This window comes from Muscardinus avellanarius (genome assembly GCF_963383645.1).
Source record: "Muscardinus avellanarius genome assembly, chromosome: 2".
NCBI classification, from domain to species: Eukaryota; Metazoa; Chordata; class Mammalia; order Rodentia; family Gliridae; genus Muscardinus; species Muscardinus avellanarius.
In genome coordinates this window covers 25865296-25885266 of record NC_137787.1, presented here as the reverse complement: position 1 = coordinate 25885266, position 19971 = coordinate 25865296, and the positions used below count along the sequence as shown (strand labels likewise).

Sequence of the window (19971 nt, the reverse complement as noted above, 5' to 3'; positions counted from 1 at the left end):
AGCAGAGGGCCTCTAAATTTTACATTTTATTCACAATAAAAAGGACATTTTAGAAAACTAGTCGTTTATGTACCATGATGTATGGGTAAAGGTTATTTCACAACAAATTTATACAGAAAATATACAAATGCAATGTCATGGGAGAAAAATTCCATAAACAGAATTATGAACTTATTTCTAAGAGTACATGTAAAAAATGTCCATAAACTTACAGTACAGCAAGATAAAACTCAAAAGCTAGAAATCGAATGTTACATGAAAACTTTGTGGAAGTTCCAAAATTTTAGTTTTCTGCAATAAATGTAAAAATATTCAAGGTGTCATTATTTGGCCTAGCAATACACTATGATAAAAAGAAACACTAGTATATCACAGCTTCTTGGTCATATGACGTTTGCTTTATATAACCAGCAGCTTATTTATTTATATTTTAAAAAAGCTGTCATATCCTAACACATCCACTGCAAGTAATAGACAACCATGGTATGAAACCATTGGGGATTAAGCTTTGGAGAATAGCAATGTGATATGACTGTTCAGTTGTGTTCTGTTTGAGGAGAATTAATTACCTGCTTCTTTACATGATTCCATAAAACGTCAACAGAAGATAGAAATTCTAAGACTAGAATAACACTAGTCTGGGGATGAAAATCCAAAGCAATACTGTATTTTTGACCAAATATTTTACTAATAAATCCTTATGTGACACAGAACGTATTCTCCCTTTCAAACAAGACAAATGCACATACCAGAATTCAATTCATTGCTAAAATTTCACTCTACCTTATGCTTTACCTGCATAATTTTGTAATGAATTTCAGAAATAGTATCAAACTAAAAAAAAAGATTAAAATCTGGTTTAAAAGTTGTTTTTTTTTTTTTTTACTTTTAGCAGCTGAACTGAAAGTTCCTGTATTAGAAATTGCTTTAGCAGTTTTTCCCTAAGAACACAAATATGAATCATATAGTATTCAATTTTCAGTGATTTTTAAAAATACACAATAAAAGTGTTATAGAGCTAAAATAGCGCCAACCAACACTCTCAATGCATTTTAAAAAGGCACCAATATAAAAATTTTTATAAGTATTTAATACATTAAATTCAGGGTTTGCAGAGCCCAGTTACTGTATACTTTAATTGTTCTGCAGAAACTGGAAGATTTAAAATATTTCTAAAATAACTTGTACGTACAAACTTCAATTTCACTCTTTATTCTTTTTTCTTTTGGGGAATTTTCTGCTATGTAATAATTACATAGATAGTACTTATTAAAATAATATATGTTATAACTGAAAATGACTATAAATTTTAAGTTATATTTTTCAATAAAATAAAAATCTAAATTTTTATAAAAATGTAGCTAGCTTAAGTTCTGTCTGAAACTAGGGCCAAAAAATTTTTGTTTGTATTTTTGCAGCCTCTCCTGCTTTTTTTTTTTTTGGTAACTCTAATAACCATTTTGGAGATAGGATGAAGTAAGAGTCAGAAAACATTTAAAACATAATTTTCCTCTGAATGCCTTCTCTGATGTAAATTTTGGTAAGCATTTATAAAATATAAAGACTTCATGGTTTTCTGAGGTGTACAACTGAGGTACAAAAACTATGAATACATCTTTAAAAGCTCATGCAGCAGTCTTGTCTTTCTCTATTTGTCAACAAGCAAAAGTTCCTAATTTTTTTTCTTATTTTCTTCCTATTCAAATTGGAATTTACATTTTTTAAAGTTTTTATCCATCAGCTTAAAATGTTGTCCCCCGCGCCCCCATTGCTTGTTTCATTTGGTTCTGGAAGTAGATAATAGACTCAAGGTTTAAGTTATTAGTTGCCAGGAATCCTAAAGACACTCTAGTCACTTTATAAATATTTCTTAATACAATCAGGTATTAACTATAATTTTAAATTTCTATGGTCTTGTAGCACATCTGATAACTTACATTTTTTATTTTCATAAACTTTCTTTAAAAGAATGTTTGTGATACACAGGTGCATGTACACTGTGTCTCATACCATTGCCTGCGTGTGTGCAGGACAGACACTCCCTTCTTTGTCCCAAGTCTGAACTCCAGGCTCTCATTTTCACATTTTGCCCCTCCAGAAAATTGTTAACGGAATGTTGAAACAACTTCAAATTTCTTTATTCTAATCTGCCTACTGGCTACTTTTACTATTTTAAACAGCCCCTTTAGAATGGCTTTTAAAAAGTGATTCGTGCCTATTGTAAAGAGGCAGCACACTTCTCCAGAAAGGGTTGGAGATGGAAAAAGAAAAATCTGGGCAAAATTAGGGCAAAGCAATGTGAATTTCTGAATTTTTGCCAAACTGGAAAATACAGAGGATAACCCATTTTCATGCCCCTCAAATACTTTCTGCAGTGTGAAATCTCACCTAAGTAAACCAAGCATACAACTGTTATGTAAAACTTGATTTATTTTGTGTCTGACCCTTGTATTTATTTTTAGGTGCTCCCACAATGCATATTTTCTTTCATAAAGGAGAGGCATGCAAATATAGCCATCTGGCCTTTCTCAGAAAGCACCATGTTCACAAAAATTCTTTCTAACCTACAAATTTGAATTGACCTTGTCTTTATCTCTCTCTACTATACCTTGATTGATCACTTTTTTCTGTTCTTCATATCATGAAGCTAAGAAAGTGTAAGTACACACTTGTATCAAATATACTCTCACAACTCCTAACTCCCTTCAATAAATACAGTTTTTCAAATAGGTGAGGTCAGAAAAGGAGTACATTAGTACTGTCTTTATGGGGGGCCTACACAACTCTTTAGCTCTACCTAAATTCAGTTTCATCCCAGGGCAGGTAGGAAGGTAGGTATATGATTGTTTGTATACGAAAGAAAAAAAAAGGTAGGAAGAAAATTCATAGATGATGCCAGCAGAAATATGTAACAGTCAAAATTATGAATATAGTGACTGGCATCCAAATGTTTCCTTAACTTACAATAAAATACAATTACATGAGCCTTAAAGTTATTTTACCTCATCTAACAGAAAAATATCATTAAATTATGATTTGAGAGTAGTTAGAATAGGTGGGGGCGATCAAATCTTAAAAACATGCTTTATCGTTGAATAAATTTTATGTTCACAATGTACCAGGCATGCAGGAAAAACAATAAAGTAGCAGTTGACATTCTATACATCTCTGTTTTGGTGCATTCTCTCAGATATAAAGGTATAGTTTGGACATTCCCCCCAAAATAATTATGGTAGGGCTTTGTAAAAGAGAGCCTGCCAAATTATAAGCATTTTACCCATTTCTAGCTGTATTATGTACACTGGAAATGAGTTATTAGAAGAAGGAGGGGCAGACTTGCTCATCTGTCTACATTCTTGGTGTTTGTCACATCACACTGCAGTTAAATAGTTTGAGCATCCTATTTAATCATCTTACAGAGCAGTTAGTAGTGACTCCTTAATAGATTTTCAGGATTCATAAAGGGCTATCAAATAATGCAGTCATGCTAAGGCCTGTTTTCCCCAAACATAAGCAGCGAGTTCTGCAAGTGTGTCCCCCAAAGTGACTGGAGAAACAGTATCACTTAGTTCTTCCCCTCTAATGCTGTTGGACTGTAAAGAAAAAACAGAGCACCCACGCAAGTGAAATTAAAATCTGCACATGAAATATGGCAACATATGTTACATATGAATTAAAAGATGGAAAATTCTGTACTAAGAGGCTAAGATTCACTTCTGACAAGAACTTATAGAGCTGAATGTTTTTAAAACAGAAAAATGTGCAGAACCTTTTCTAGACTCCAAAAAGAATAAAAGAAAAATGTGTTGTTTCTTTGTATGATCTGTAGTCCAATGTACAGATTACAAAGAAATTCCCTTTTCTCTGCAGCAAGAGTAGGAAATATTATTATTAAAAAATACTAGAATAGCCCTAGTTCAATAACCTTACAGGGTTCAACTGACCACATTCAGGTCAAATTAGCAATTGCTCCAAGGAGATTTTTGAAAGAAGTAGTCTATGGTGAAACTTTTAAGACCTTCTACTCCAAGAGTAAAAGAGGAATGGACTATGGACAAAACACTGAGTGGTCACAGCTTGAAGGAAAAAAAAAAAAAAAAACAGTAAAAACAGAAATACCAGAAAAGGGATTTCTAAGCAGGTTTCTACCCCTACTGTTAGCCTAATTATATTTTTCTGTTGACTGGTTAACACTGATCAAATGTTGATAAAGTGACAATCATAAGCATACTTTTAGAAAGAAATACATATAATATTCTGCCATCACATTACAACTTTAAAAAAAATCCAAATTGATGAAAAGTGGAAGTCCCTCCTGGAAATTACTTACTGTTACTGCCTCTTATCCACACTTTGTAGACCATATGTTATTCTGAAAACTACATAAAAATACTATTTGTTAGAGGTGTTAAAAATAAGGCTGCCAGGGTTTCTATAAAATGCCAGTCATCAAAACTATGGAAAAACAGTGCTTAAGTTTAGAAAAATAAGATCAAAGGACCTCAAGAGGTATTACAGTGGTCCTTAACTACCTGTAGTTTAAAAGTTTTGCTATAAGGTACAGTGTAAAACATACTGAATTATAAATTCCATAGGGGAAGTAAACATAGAACCCACAACAACTCAACTCATCCTGGGGGTTACCATCAAAAATAACAATATGTTTGTGTTCCATGATCTCTACAGAAGAAAAAAACAGTTTGCATTCTGAAACGATTTCCTCATTGAAGAGTGAAATTACTTATATCACTTAAAATTGCCAAAGTACTACCCAGAAAAGTCTCAACTTTCCTGCCTTCTATCACAATCCTGAACACCAGTGGCAAATTAGAATATCTTAGGTAAAACTATATGAATCAAGTGATTTTTTTCAGAGCATGATATGCCTTATATCTATGTGTGGCAGAAATGAACTGCTTTAAATTCCCACAAAATAAAGAAGCCAAGTAATCAAGAAACAATATCCCCATCCCTTCTCTCTTCTGTTTCTTCCTTATTGTAATTAGGCAGAGCAAATGACACTGCGTCCACAAAATAAGAATTATCGACAGTAATAATATTTTTTTAAAGTGTGTCAACATCCGAGGGAAGGTGGGATCGTAAGTGCAGTATTTCTTCATGTGCAGTTCTTTACTTCATAGGGGTCCCCTTTGGAATGAAAAGGCCTAGTGGAATGTGTGCTCCCCTCGAACAATGTGTGATGAAAACTCGTAACGGTCCTGGCTTCTATAGCCACAGATGTTGCATTCCAGTGGGTCCCGGTAGCCATGGCAACCCATGTGAATGGTGTACATGACATGGTCTAGGAAAAGGACTCGGCAGTGCTCACACTTGAAGGCCCTTATCTGTTCTCCTTCTCCATTGAAAACCTTATAGATGTCCTTCAGAGAGCCCTTAGGAGCTTTGGTGGTATCCAAAGCCTTGACATCCTCCTTCATGTAAGCTGGGCTTTGTTTCCTCTTGGGATTTAAGGCAGGGTTTCCTTGGTAGGACTGGTGGTCATCATGGCTGCTTTCTGAGTCAGTAGAATCCAGGCAGCTATTGCTGGGAGAGGCCTCTCTTTCCTGGGGTCGACTCTTTGGTCTGATGAGAGAGATAGGGCCATCCATGTTGTTTTCATGACTATCAGTGGTTTCCCTGCTAATAGGTCTTTCTATCCTATTTGGATGATAGACCTGAGAATAAGCTGAGCTTATAACTGGGGCCACCTCAGCAATTGTGCTTGGCGGGTGCTGCATCAGAGGGTGAAGGGCCTCAGCTCCAAGGTAGGTGATTGCATTGTTGATGGCTTGGTCCATCATATGAGACTGCATCAGCTCAGCCTCCTTCTCATACGTCAAGTTCATATCAAAATGAATGTCTGGGTAGCTGAATCGCATGAGCTTCTCTCCTGAAAGCGGGAGAGAGAAAACAAAGCAAAAAGCAAAACAAACAAACAAAAACATGAAATCCATGACTGGATAAAAAGAATGCATTCACACATACAAAGTAATTACTTCCATTTTCCATAATATGGTATATCTTATTCTTTAGATCATGTATTTCTACTCTTTAATTCTCTGAGAATCACAGATATTCTTAAAATGAAAAGGGAAGTAATAATAAAAAGTAATTTGTGATTGTCCTAATGCCGTCACAAGACTATGATCTGAAAGGTATGATTGAGTTTATCTTATTTTCATTTTATATTAAAAAGTTTACTTTCATGGAACTGAAGGGACTATAGAAGAAAGAATATCTGGTGAAAATAAGTCAAAGACTATGCTTGGTTTTGCATATTTCAAACAAGTGATCAAGCTCTGATCATAAAACCAAGAGTGATCTGATTATAAGATGCTGTTTCACTCTTGTGCAGGATCCATTTGGTTTTTTTGGTTGCCATTTCAGAAAAAAAGAAGTTTATATAGCCAATATATGTAAATTCGGAGAATTCAAAAAGAACTATTATTAGGATACTTTAAAAATTTATATCATCTGATAACATGAATAATACCAACAGGCTATTTAAAATAAATTAGAATTATTATTTAATGTATTTGCTTATAAATTGAAAATTTCATGTTTTACTGTTTTGCTTCTAGGAGTTGACATTTATTCATTTTCACATCATTACATTTTTATTCAAACATATACGATGATACCATATATACATCCGTTGTTAGTTTTCCATACTGTTTCTTGTTTGAAGTATATTTGTAGTTTTTTCATTTAATATTTACTTCAACAAACATATTTTATTTCAACATAATGTGTGAACATTAACTACAAAATAATTTGGGCACTCAAAATAAGAAAATAAATTTTAATTTTCTTAAAATATCACCAGATAATAATATAGTTCATCTTTTAAAAATTCTGTGACAATAATATACCAAAAAAAGTAAAAAATAATAAGAGATAAAGGGGCACTGGAAAATATGGCAAATACCTGTATATCTATCATCCAGTCCTACTAATTGATGGATTTTGCCAAATTTTAGGTTTCTGTTTTGTTAAGAAATAAAACATAGAAACTGTTGAAGGCAGTAATGTACTCTAATAGCTGTCATAATTCTGATGAATTTGTTCTTTCCAATTTCTGTTTTTATGAAATTAAAATATGTGGCATTCATATATAATACATATCTTTATTTCATAGACTTTCCAACATTATGTAAAGGGTTCTACATTGTAAAAGGAATGAATAAATGAATGAATGAAAATTTGCCCCTAAAATGATGTGACATTAACCTAGTTACTTTAAAAAATAAATCTTATAAATAAACATTTCTTAAAATAAATATAGACTTCTCATAAATGTTTAGTACGTTGTGAGTGTAAGCCTAACATGTAATGTTGATAGCAAATGTGAATCCAGAGAACTACATTTTGGAAAAGCACATTCAGGTAGTCAGTATCATTTTGGATTTTAATGACCCCAAAGATAAATTGGGATAATAAATGGAATAATAAAAAGTTGAAGGGAAATGATGAGAAATTATCCTATGGCATTCAAATTAAGATGTTGTGATATCAAGATTTCAAAGTTCAGTTAGCCAAATCTGCTCTATGTCTCAAAGAGCTAGCAGTTTTGAAGGAATGGCAGAAACTTAAGGATTATTTATAATATAGCTTGGTGTGTGCCATGAAATCAAATAAGAGGAATATTTAACTTGTACTGGGGGAATGAAGGAAGCGACTTCGGGAATAAGAGAACACTAGCCGTGTGAAGAATGTAGGGTACAGCCCAGGTGGGAAGACTCAGAAGCAAGAGGGCAAGACTCAGACATCAGGAATTACTTATACTTCAACATGGCTAGGAGTGGAAAGAGATGAGAAAGATGAGTCAGATAATTTTAGGGCTCAAACAACAGCAAAAATTAGCATTTTATCCTGAAAGAAACAGGTTAAAAAGAGGTTAAAGAAGGAATGAATACCTGGGTAGTTATTCACTTAAGAAGATTTAAGAAGTTGTTATAGCAATGATAGTGACCTGAGTGAGTGTAATATCAGTGACAGCAGAAAAAAGCAATAAAAGAGACAGAAAAATTCAGTTGCTAGGGCTTGGTTATTATCTAGATGTAGACAATGAGAAAAAGAAAGGAAGTATAAGCCCAGTTTTCTGGTCTGGGAAGCTTAGAGGATAACAGTGAGATAGAAAAGATGATAAATTTCAGTTTGGAGACCATCATGAGCAATAGTCATGTCCAGCAAGTACTTAGATACAGTATCAAACTTAGGAGAGAGATCTGGGTTTGAGATGTAGATCTGAAAGTCATCAGATGAGAGAAGGCAGCCTCTGCTTGAGAGTAAATGGTAACACTCAGCAATAGGTAAACCGTGAAGAAAAGAGGGTCAAAAAATAGAACCTGAAAAACATTTTTATGCCAACACACAAAGCCAAATGGGATTCTTGTTCTTGGCATCATGTTTAGAAAGCCATGGGCTTTGCTCCTCTTTTACAGGGGCAAAAGAGTGTGCCTCTGTGGCTTATTTCTCAGACTACAGCTTTGATACTTAGACCCCAGAATTCCTTCACCAAATGGCTCTGAATATGTTCTTAGGAAATGTATAGTCCTCTTCATGGGGTCCACTCTCTTGTGTACCAGCTGTGCTAATGGTAAGCATCCACCTAGGACAGATGCATGGTTAAGACACTATTATTTATGTGCTACGTGTGGGGTGCAATGTAAAAAGAACCTGGAAATGTAGGCAGGACTACCTGCACCTGTGTTTATGACACATCTGTTTGGTGATGGACAGAACCAGGAATAGGCCTAAGGGAGGGGCCTGGTTGCAAACCAGGAAGTAGTCCTCCTCATGCTCTCAAAGCCTACTGTGGGACACCAAGGAGCCTGAGAATTCTTATTTATTTGAACTTAGTATTCCAAGATAGGAAGGTAAAGCGTGTGTGTGTGTGTGTGTGTGTGTGTGTGTGTGTGTGTGTGTATGCTTGGTTTTTTTTTTTTTTTTTGCGGTACTAGGGATGGAACCTAGGAGCATTCTACCTCCTAGTGACACCCCCAGCCCTATTTTTTATTCTTTATTTTGAAACAGGGTCTCACTGAGTTGCAAAGGGCCTCACTAAGTTGCTGAGGCTGTCTGCAAACAGCGATCCTCCTGTCTCGGCCTCCTAAATGCTGGGATTACAAGCGTGTGCCACCACACCTAGCTTTGATTTTTTTTTTTTTTTTTTTTTTTGTGGTACTGGACATGGAACCTAGGGCCTTCAACCTTCAGGCTATACCCCCAGCCTTATTTTACATTTTATTTGGAAACAGAGTCTCATTAAGTTGCTGAGAGCCTCACTAAGCTACTGAGGCCGGCTTCAAACCTGCGATCATCCTCCTGTCTCAGCCTGTCATGTACTGGGATTACAAGCAAGCACTACCACGCCTGGCTTGTACTTGATTTAAAATATTGAAATGTTTAGGCATGTGAATGGGGGCCTCCATTAGTACCCTGCTCAATCTGCATACCGGAAAAGGATAAGTGCATAAAGAAGAATGAAAAGGAGAAGTCTGAAAATGGAGAAAATACAAAAAAATCAATGTCATAGGAAAAAATGTCACAGAAGACCAAGGAGAGATGTTTCAGAAGGTGCTAGCTATACAATGGTGCCAAATGCTCTAAGATCTGTGCGACAAAGTCTAAGAGGTCCCTTGGTTTTGGCACTAAGGAAGTGAGCGAATTACAACATCCACGAAAATAAATTCAGTGGAGCATAAAAAAAAAGCCTGCATGGCTTGGGAAATGAATAGAAAAAAAATTGTGGAAAGTAAACAGAATTCTTTCAAAACTTTGATCTTTGAAGAAAAGAAGTGGTAGTAGCTAGAAGAAGACCTGGGCTTGAGGGAAAAAAATTAAATTATGGGAATTTATCACATTAAATGTGGATAAGCAAATGAGAAAGAAGAAAAATTATAGTGTGAGAGGTACCAAAATGTTTCTCTGTTCTGAGAGAAAAACAGGAGGAATTAATGAAGAAGAAAGATTCTTCTTTCATGAAACCCAGGAGAAAAAGAATAAAGTATTAACATGGATGCACACAATCCCAGGGGATTGGTGATGTGTTACTGCAATTGTTTTAGCTCATTTTGTTCCCTGTCAGTACAGACATAAGAACACCAAGGAGTCAGATACATAGTGTGCAGAGAATAAAGGTTGAAAATGGCCATGTTGAGCAGCAGAAGAGATGATGGGCCAGGGGTAGATTAAAGGAATGCTGCTAGTATGGATGGGCCACCTGAAAGTGGGGATCAGTTATTTATTTATCTATAGTGACACCAATTCAGAAGACTGTGGGATTTTCTCTAAAAGCATAAGGTGCTGAGATACAGATATGGAAAAGATGCTTTATCAACCCTGTGGGAGAGTGGGGTTTTACCAGGAGAAGGTGATGGGACAGTAAGACAAGACACTTAATAATATTGGTAAAAGCAATAAACCATAAAATCCAAGCTGGATAAGAAAGGAGGAAAAGACAAATAGATATGCACAAAGTTCAGGGATCATTGGTTTTGAGAGCTTGATAAGGTCAAAGAGCAGTATTTGACTAAGGGACATGATGAAAAGAAATGGTAAATATGGGAAATTTTCATTTCAAGAGCAATTACAGAAATAGTTATTATCGCTATACTTTGCCATATATTCCTATGATAGAATCTAAATAAAGGGGAAAATCCTCAAATTATTCATAAAAGTCTAATGCCATTGTGTTAGAATCATACTATAATTTTCTAAAAATCTGTCTCTTTTCCAAGGAATATAATCAAATCAAATTGAGACTAGGATTTCTGTCATAGAAAATATGACAAAATTGTTACAAAGAGCAGACTATATAAACTTTGAAGACAAGAAGGTTTCCTAGTTTTCTAAATACACTAGTGTCTAGTCAGATATAAACATTTAATTACTTCCAACAAACTGATCAATTTTAAAATAAAGAAACTGTCTTTCCTCTCCCTCTTTCATATATACCTAGAAAAACAAAGAACGGGTAACAGAAATAAAAGTTACCATGACAAATCTTTGAGTGTAATCTCATGGTCTTGAACCGACCTCAAATAATCTATGATCCTTATAGTTACAATCAGCCTTATTTCAAGGCAGTCTTCCTAAATCCCTCCAGCTGGTTATAGCGTGATATTTTGGTACTTTGTTAGTTCTGCGATTTAAGATTGAAAGGAAACCTTCTGAAAATGTTTACTGGAGTAACAGAATTTCATTACCCTTCGCTCCCTGAAATAACTAAAAAAAGGCTTTCTCCCAATCATCACTCAATCAGGATGTCCTGAGATGCTCACTCTGACATGAGAATGTGAGAATCTGTTTTAATATTTTTATCTCTTCTTATTTTTATCTTACATTAAGTCTGCAAAAATAGATTACATATACAATGAGTGACAGTTCTTTAGCAATTATTTCTACTGAATTTCTATTATTCATATAGTCTTAAAAAAATAGATGACTTTTGTATCCTCAGAGATACCCAAGACTTAAAGCATGCATTTTGATACCAACACTGGATGTATCAAAGAATATTTAAGGGTTTAGAAGTGGAAAAGGAAAGTCTAAATATATGATTGCTAATCTTTTCAGTTCAAAATCATAGGCTAGTTGAAAAAATAAAGACGAAAATATAAAATATAGACATGTAAATTAAATAACTTGAATGTAGGCTGCTATATAGTTTTTCTAAGGAGGAATTTTAGAAAAATTAAAATCTTATATTCCTAGATTAAATGCCAAAAAAATAATGTAAAGAAAATCATAAAAATCCTGGTACTAATGCAAATTTTAAGCAGATTATAAAACTGGCCAAAAGGTTAGACCATTTTCCTTATTATGTATAAGTATTTTAAAATGATGGGTTTTTTACATGCTATTTCATTTATATACCATTATATTATGAGATAATAACTTACTAGCAGTTTTTCCATTATTTTTATTTTGCTTATCTGCCTAAGCGTATGTCTGTGCATGTGCGTGTGTGTGTGTAAGTGTGATGTATAAATTGTGTCATAGAGTAAAAAAGAATAGTGAAGAAAATGTATGGGTATTCTCTTCGTGATTTGGAATACAAATATATGTACTTCTAATACACGGAACTTGCCTTTTCCAATTAAAATCACCTTGTAAAGAAACAAAAGCATTTGTACTGCTTACCCACAAACTTTTGTGGAGTGGAGCTTTTACGTTTTCCCATATTCCCCGCGAGCTTCTCTATGACAGCAGGTCTCTCAAAAGGCACCAGAGAAATATTGTTGTCCATAATAGGCTCTTGTTCCTTACAATCTTCCATAGGAGGTACTATATAAAACCATATAAAAAGGCAATCTGATAATTTCTTCAACATTTAGAAGTGGCAGGGATTTGCCGTGTTAAAAGAACATAAACTAGTGTGCTTGAATGAAAGCAAGTAGAAAGAATAACTGCTAGTGTAAAAGAATAATCTTTAACTTTATACACACACACACACACACACACACACACACGCACACAGAATTTGTTTTTAATCTGAGTTTCTCTCAGATCAATGACATAAACTGTTGGCACTATTGGTGGCAAACATGTTCATCTGGTTTCTCATGCCTCTTTTGAAAGTGTTTTTAACATTGATTAAAATCAGTAATATTTCAAGGCTGCAGTACTGTTAAGGCTTTGAGTTTATTTTTCTACAATATTTTAAGTGAATCAAATTGTTTTGGAGACAAACTTAGCCAGACTCTCAGAATAACAGCACGGTATCTGACACCACTGCCCCCTCCCTAGTTTCCTGCAGCAGATATTCTATTTGATGAGCTGTTAGCCATATCAGCAGTAGCCTAAATACCTGCACAAAGCAGCCTTCCTGAAGGACATTCAATTCAGAACATAGTCAATGGTGGCGCTTTTATGATTACAATTTATTTTAAAAAGAGTTCTTCAGCAGCATAAATAATCCATTTCCAAATTGGCTCACTAAACGACTGCCCTAATTCATCTGACATAGACCCTCCAATGCTGTTCTCTACTCATTCTGTTTGTTTAAGTTGCTATAGGCTAATGTGTTGGGCCTTAGATACAGCATTATATACTTACGTTCATAGTACAGACTATAAAAAGGCAGATTTTGAATAGAAATACTGTCCAAGGATTTTTAATTAAGGAAAGGGTAACATCTCAGACCAGATCAGTTGGTTAAAACTAGTGTTCATGAGAAAGATCTACAGGTTTTAGGTTTTAAGGCTGTATTTACCAATGTAGAATACACTGAAAAAAAATGATGAACTTTGACCTTTTTTTTTTTTTTAATACCAGGGATGGAACCTAGGGGCATTCTACCTCTGAGCCACACCCCCAGCCCTATATTTTAGTCTTTTTATTTTTGAAACAGGTTCTCACTGAGTTGTGAAGGGCCTAAGTAGCTGGGGCTATCCACGAACTCTGATCCTCCAGTCTCTGCCTCCTAAATGCCTTGGGATATACATTTTTCACCTAAATGCCCAGCCCTGATCCTTTCATTTGCACAAGTTAGTCCCACTGTGTGGAACATCATGCATTCTCATTTATACGGAGATCTTGGGGGGGGGGCATTAAAAGTGAACAAGCAAAAAAAAAACTTTATTGCATAATTCAGATGACACATTTAATAGCTGAGTTTGAAGAAATAAAAAATAAAAATGTCTCTCCTAATTTGGATATGTTTTTTTTTTTTTTTTGGTGGTGGTACTGGGGTTCCTGGAAGCCCTTCTACCTCCGGTCTACACTCCCAGACCTATTTTTACATTTTTATTTGGAAACAGGATCTCCTAAGCCAGCGCGCGTGGCTGGCTTCAAACCTGTGTGATCCTCCTGTCTCTGCCTCCCAAGTGCGGGGATTACAAGCGTGCACCACCACGCCCGGCCCTAATTTGGATATGTTTAAAGAAATCAATATCCAGTCTATGTTTTGGTTAACTTAGTGGATGGGCCAGAAAATGTTAATCTTTAAGAGATCCTCTGGCTCTGAACAGCAAAGAATTTTGCAACCATTATATGCTAATTTGGTAAAACAAATTCCAAGATGAGATTCAGTAATAAGCAAACACTGAGGTCATTCTCTACACTGATATTATTCATGATATTATCAAGTGGAAAACGTATATCCCAAGATATTGCAAAAGACATTATGTAATCTCTTTCCCCCAGTATTGGGGATGGAACTAGGGCCTCATACATGCTAGGAAAACACACTGCCACTGAGCTATAACCTCAGCCCTTTTGTAAATTTTATTTTGAGAATGGGTCTTCTTAATTTGCCCAAATGGCCTTACCTTATTATGATCCTCTGCCTGGGTTTCCTGAGTAACCAGAATTACAATGACAGGTGTGCACCACCACACCTAACTATTATGTAATGTTTCAACTAAAAAAACACACACAAGAAAACCTGAGGATTCCCCAAAACACAAAGAATTAAAAATATGTTTCAAGGATGAACACAGAATTCAGATAGGGTATCTGATGGAATGATGGTGAGATAGATAATGTGATACAGATTAGGGTTAAAATCTTAGCTTTGGGGGGATAGTAGATTCACAGGCACGACATTATTAAAAATAACTAAAAAATTAAAAAGAAACCCAGGTGTGAAATGAACATAAAAATATGTCACATACCTAGATCTAAAATAAAGAGAAAAAAATTTTAAATTTTGCTAAGAAAAAAACCCAGATGAATGGATTGCAAAATTATGGGAAATACACACAATGGAATTCTATTCAGCTATAACGAAAAATAAAATAATAGCATTTGCAAGAAGATGGAAGGAACTGGAGATCATTATGTTAAGTGAGATTAGTCAAGCACAGAAAGAGAAGGGACATCTTTTCTCTAATATACCCAAGCTACGGAGTAGTGGTAATACCAGAGGCACTCCAGATGATGGAGGGGAAATCTCAGCAAAGTTTGAATGGAAGGATAGGAGAGGAAGAAAGCTGAGGTTGTTCAATGGAGGAGCTACATACGAATATGTGTAATAGTATAAATATAACATGGTTAACCTTGACTCTCTTTATTGGGAGGGGGGAGGGAAATGGGGGGAAAGGACACGAAGCACAATCTAAATGTACACCATTTTCAACATGTTCCACTTATAAATAAAAATAAAAAATGCACACGAAAAAGAAAAAAAAATTGGGCTGGAGGTGTAACTTGGAAGTATAATGCTACTGGGTTCCACCCCCAGTACTGCAAAAATACATACATACATACCTAAATACATACCTAAATACACACATATATAAAATGCCATGGGATTTTAAAGATTCCAATTGTTATAATAAAAAATTTGAGAGCCGGGAAAAAACAAAACAAAACAAAACAAAACAAAACAAAACAAACTAAAGAATAGCCAGGTGTGGTGGAGCAAGCTCGTAATCCCCATGCTTGGGAGGTGGAGACAGGAGGATCACGCAGGTTCGAAGCCAGCCTCGCTGGCTTAAGAGACCCTGTTTCCAAATTAAAAAAAAAAAAAAATAGGTTTGAAGTGTAGCCCAGAGGTAGAAGGGTTCCATCCCCAGTACTACCACAAAAAAAAAAAAAAAAAAAAAAAATTACCAGCAAACTTGGCTAAAGGGATTTGCCACCCAAGTTGAATATGCTAATTAGTTTTGAAATGAGTACTCTAAAATATGTCAGTTCTGCTCTAAGTTTCACCCTGAATCTTCATATTTGCATACATTTTACATTCAAAACGAAACCTGAGTATGGAAACTGTCCCACACCACATCCACCTCAGTTCAAACGATTTGTCTCGAGTTCAATGAAGCCCATACGAACTGAATATAGTGACACTGGTAGGGCACTAGTCTAGCTTTTACTTTAAAATCCTTGATGCCAAAACTTAATTTTCTTTCTATACTGGCAATAATAACAACTGATAAACAAAGTACTGTTTTAAAGCTTTGCATTTAATAATCCAATAATCCATTCAATAACTCCACAAAAGGGGTGTTACTACCATTTTCATTTTACAGATAAAGAAACAACAACCCAGAGATTTTAAGTCACTTCCTTGGTATTCACATTTAGTTAGCAGGGGATGTTACTATGTGGAAGTCTGACTTCTGAGCCTGAGCTCTTAACCACTATGCTATACTATTTATTGCCAACCTGTTTTAAGGGCTGATATCTCATAAACCAGTTATACATATTTGTAAAGTCTGTCACCGAAACAGACCTGATTTTTTTTAAATTCCACAATTTGAGATTTTTGCTTCCATGAATCTGGGTGCAGCTCAAATGTTTCTGGATATATACTGCCTTAAACAAATTCTCTAGGTATCGGATATCTCAGTTGCATTAATTAAATGGTGAGACATTTTATCTAGGCTAAAAAAATATAGCAATGTGCTAATCTCACCTGTTTGAGCAAACTCCATAACCATACATCTTCTTTGAATTATGTGAGGTTATAACCAGGATAAAAATGTATTTGTATTTGCATCATATCATTATTTCCTCACATTGACAAACCATAAAGGCAGAACCATAAGAAACTTCCCAACATAGCATTTTAGCTCTTGTTTTTGTAGTACTTGGGATTTAATGCAGGGGATTGTACATTTTAGGCAAGTGCTCTACCACAAAGCACATCCCCAGCTCTGCTTAGTAATTTTATTTTGAGACAGAATCTCACAAAGTTGCCCAAGCTAGCCTCAAATTTGTGATCATCTTGCCTCGGTCTCCTGAGTACCTGGATCATGGCTCGTATCATTGCACCCAATCCCAACAGAGATTTTTTTAAATAAAAAATTCACTTAAAATTAAATTTTTAGGCTGGGCATGGTGGCACAGGGCACATGCGTGTAATCCCTCCGCTTGGGAGGCAGAGACAGGAAGATCGTGCAGGTTCGAAGCCAGCCGTGCTGGCTTAAGAGACCCTGTTTCCAAATAAAAATATAAAATAGGTCTGGGAGTGTAGCCCAGATGTAGAAGGGTTTCCAGGAACTCCAGTACCACCACCACCACCAACACACACACACACACACACACACACACACACACACACACAAAATCAAATTTCAGGGAAAAAAACCAGAAAGATCTAAATTAGGTTGCAAGTCTAACCCCTCATAGGAGATGGCTGGGGAACTGCACGGACAGTTCTATTATGGCTGCATGCAATGGGAGAGAGTTCTCTAATAAAGGTTTAAAGTTCTTCTTCTATATGAAAGTTTTGTTATCAAGCGAAGGGGGAGGGATGTCAGATATGTAAGGACAGATGTCTTCTATATTGTCACAAATTTTCTTCATGTTGCTGTATCTAAGAAAGCACTTTTCAGTTATCTGAGTTATTTTCTTGATGGCATTTGACAGTGCTGATGCTTGCTTTGGCTTCTATGAAATAATTCTTTCCAAGTCCCTGCTCTGCCCTTACTCATCCTCAAGGCTTTGTTCCTCCCCCCTTCTGTCCCGCCTAGTATGTTCTTGGCCTTCTAAGTGTTCACTATATACTTACCATATTGTCTCACATTATGGTTTGGATATGATTTGTTCCCCTAAAGGTTAACGGTTCATATGCTTGAAGCTTGGTCCCCAACATAATGGTTATTGAAAGGTGTTGAAGCCTTTAAAAGGAGGGGCCTAGTAGCAAGTGATTAGGTCACTGGGGCAGGACTCTTGTTCAAGGATTAGTGTTGGTCTCACAGAATGGTTTAATATCCCTGGAGGGGATTAGTTCCCAGGAGAGCAGGCTGTTACAAAAGCAAGTCCAGTCCCTCCTTGGTTTCCCTCTCACCATGTGACCTCTCTGTGTGATCACAGGATGAGATGCTACCTGCTGTGAAGCCCTCCCTAGGAGCATAAACCAAAAGAAACCACTTTTTTTTTTTGTAAAATACCCAGCCACAAATACTTTGTTATAGCAACTCAAAATGAACAAAGATACCTTATTAAAATCTATGACTTCGGCTACTACCTGTGTAATGCTGGCTACCACATTTTCAATTCCTTTTTATACCTCTCTCAGAAGCTCAAGGTCTATGTATTCAACATTCTCTTAGTTTTACTTGGTTATCTTACAGGTGCATTGAAGAAATGCTTAAAACTGGACATCTTTCCTTTCCTCCCTCCCCAAACCTTCTATTTCCTAATTCCCATCCCAATGAATGGCAACATTATCTACACCACCATCTATGCTAGACCCCAGATTTCTTCCTCTCACCAGTCCATGCCTCTCCTCCCTACCATGCTGCCTTACAAACACACACCAAGCATTTTAGATTCTACGCTTGTAACTTGCTTTCAATTATCTAACTTCATGTCTTCCAGGCCACTAAGCCCACCTCAACCACTACAACAGTGGCCTAGGTATTTATTGACCCCTCTGACCTGTTTCCAACATTTCTACCACTAAAATGTAAATGTAATCCAATTTTTAGGTTAAAGTACAAAATTCTTTGTCTAATACAATAGACCCTTGAGGTTCTGTCCAGAACCTGTATCTTTTAGTTTTGTAATCCCCCCTTGTTCTTACAAACAGGGCTTTACTTGTACAATGTTTTTTGTATGTCAGTAGCTCTCCATTTTTTTATTTTAGATTACTGTTTCTTCACACATACTGTTCTATATGCTTCACTATTGTTACTTTTTACAACTCAGCTCAAACATAATTTTCCCTGGAAATTCCTCTTGGATATCAAGAGTGATTCAGGTATCTGTTTTCGATGTCACAATAACACCCATCCATGGTGCTCTAATTGTTGGTTTACTGGCCTTTTCTCCCAATAGTTGTTAAGCAACCTTACAGATTGCATTTTATTTGATGTTGTGTCTCTACTACCTTTTATGATACAACTACATGATATATTGGGTTATTACTGTATGATCTAAAACGTCACACAATGAATTGAGTGAAAAAAAAAGCTAACTAGAAAATTTGCAGGTTCCCAGTAATATTTCCATGCTTGTGAAAAATAATCTCTCTTTTTCCAAACAATTGAAAGCATAACCATATGGATACATAGCTTTAAATTAAAGTTGGGACCGAGCGTGGTGGTGCACACCTGGAATTCCCCGTGCTTGGGAGGCGGAGAAAGGAGGTTTGCGCAGGTTCGAAGCCAGACTTGTTGGCTTAAGAGACCCTGTTTAAAAAAAAAAAAAAAAAAGAAAAAAAAATATATATATAGGAGTGTAGCCTGGAGATAGAAAGGTTCCATCCCTAGTATGATCAAAAAATAAAAAATAAAATCAAAGCTGGCTAACTTTCTGGTTTACAGGTTCATTTTTGTCTTCAGGAAAGAAAGAAAAAAAGATAATTAATTACACAGTGTGCTTTTAAAGCTTTGTCTTCAAGCTGAAAGGACTTGAAAAAAGAGGATAAAGATAACATACAAATAAAATAAATAATCTGCCACAAAACCAATTCATTGTTATCTTTATTTCCCAAACTAAAAGTCATGAAACTCCTCTCTTCTCCTCAAACTCAATCAACATTTATAAGAACTTTTTATTCTACCTCCTAAATATGTCTCCCATGTTCCATCCTCTTCTCTTGATCTGCCACCGCTCCTTCATTTCTCCCTTGGCATTATCGCCTTCAGTCCCCCCCACACACACCTTTCCCTGCCCCAGGTAGACATCAATCTTATGTTCTACATTGGTGACATTTTTTGAATACACAGATTTGATTACCCCGTGGTTTCTCATCAGTTACACTATGAAATTCAAGCACCTGATTAATATAAAAGGCCTCACTATGCATCCCAAGCCACTACTTCAGTCTCATTTCCTACCTCTCCTTTAGCTCTAATGATGTGTGATGTCAAGGAATCTGGTAATGATCTTTTATTCTTCCAAGCCTCTTTTCTACATGGACTAAAAAGACTCTCTGTACTGTCAGATATATGCAATTTTTACTCATCTCTCATGCTTAGATCAAACACTACTGCATGGAAGAAGCTCTGTTGACTTCTCCATTTGGCTAACCCCTACATCTGTGCTCCAGGAGAATTATAGATAGGTATT

General features: G+C 35.7%; 1 protein-coding gene across 5 annotated transcripts in view; it reads right to left on the bottom strand.

Moving 5' to 3' along the window:
• Positions 1–5165: 5165 nt before the first annotated feature.
• The window catches only part of IKZF2 (IKAROS family zinc finger 2), a gene marked incomplete at both ends in the record, with an annotated part of 171859 nt that continues 157053 nt past the window's right edge, over positions 5166–19971 (bottom strand). For 4 of the 5 annotated variants that reach the window (XM_080690018.1, XM_080690019.1, XM_080690015.1 and 1 more), the window contains 2 exons: positions 5166–5890; positions 12148–12291. In XM_080690018.1, coding sequence (XP_080546144.1) covers positions 5166–5890; positions 12148–12291 — 869 coding nt within the window. The remainder of the gene's footprint in view (positions 5891–12147; positions 12292–19971) is intronic. The other variant, XM_080690017.1, reaches the window with a different exon arrangement.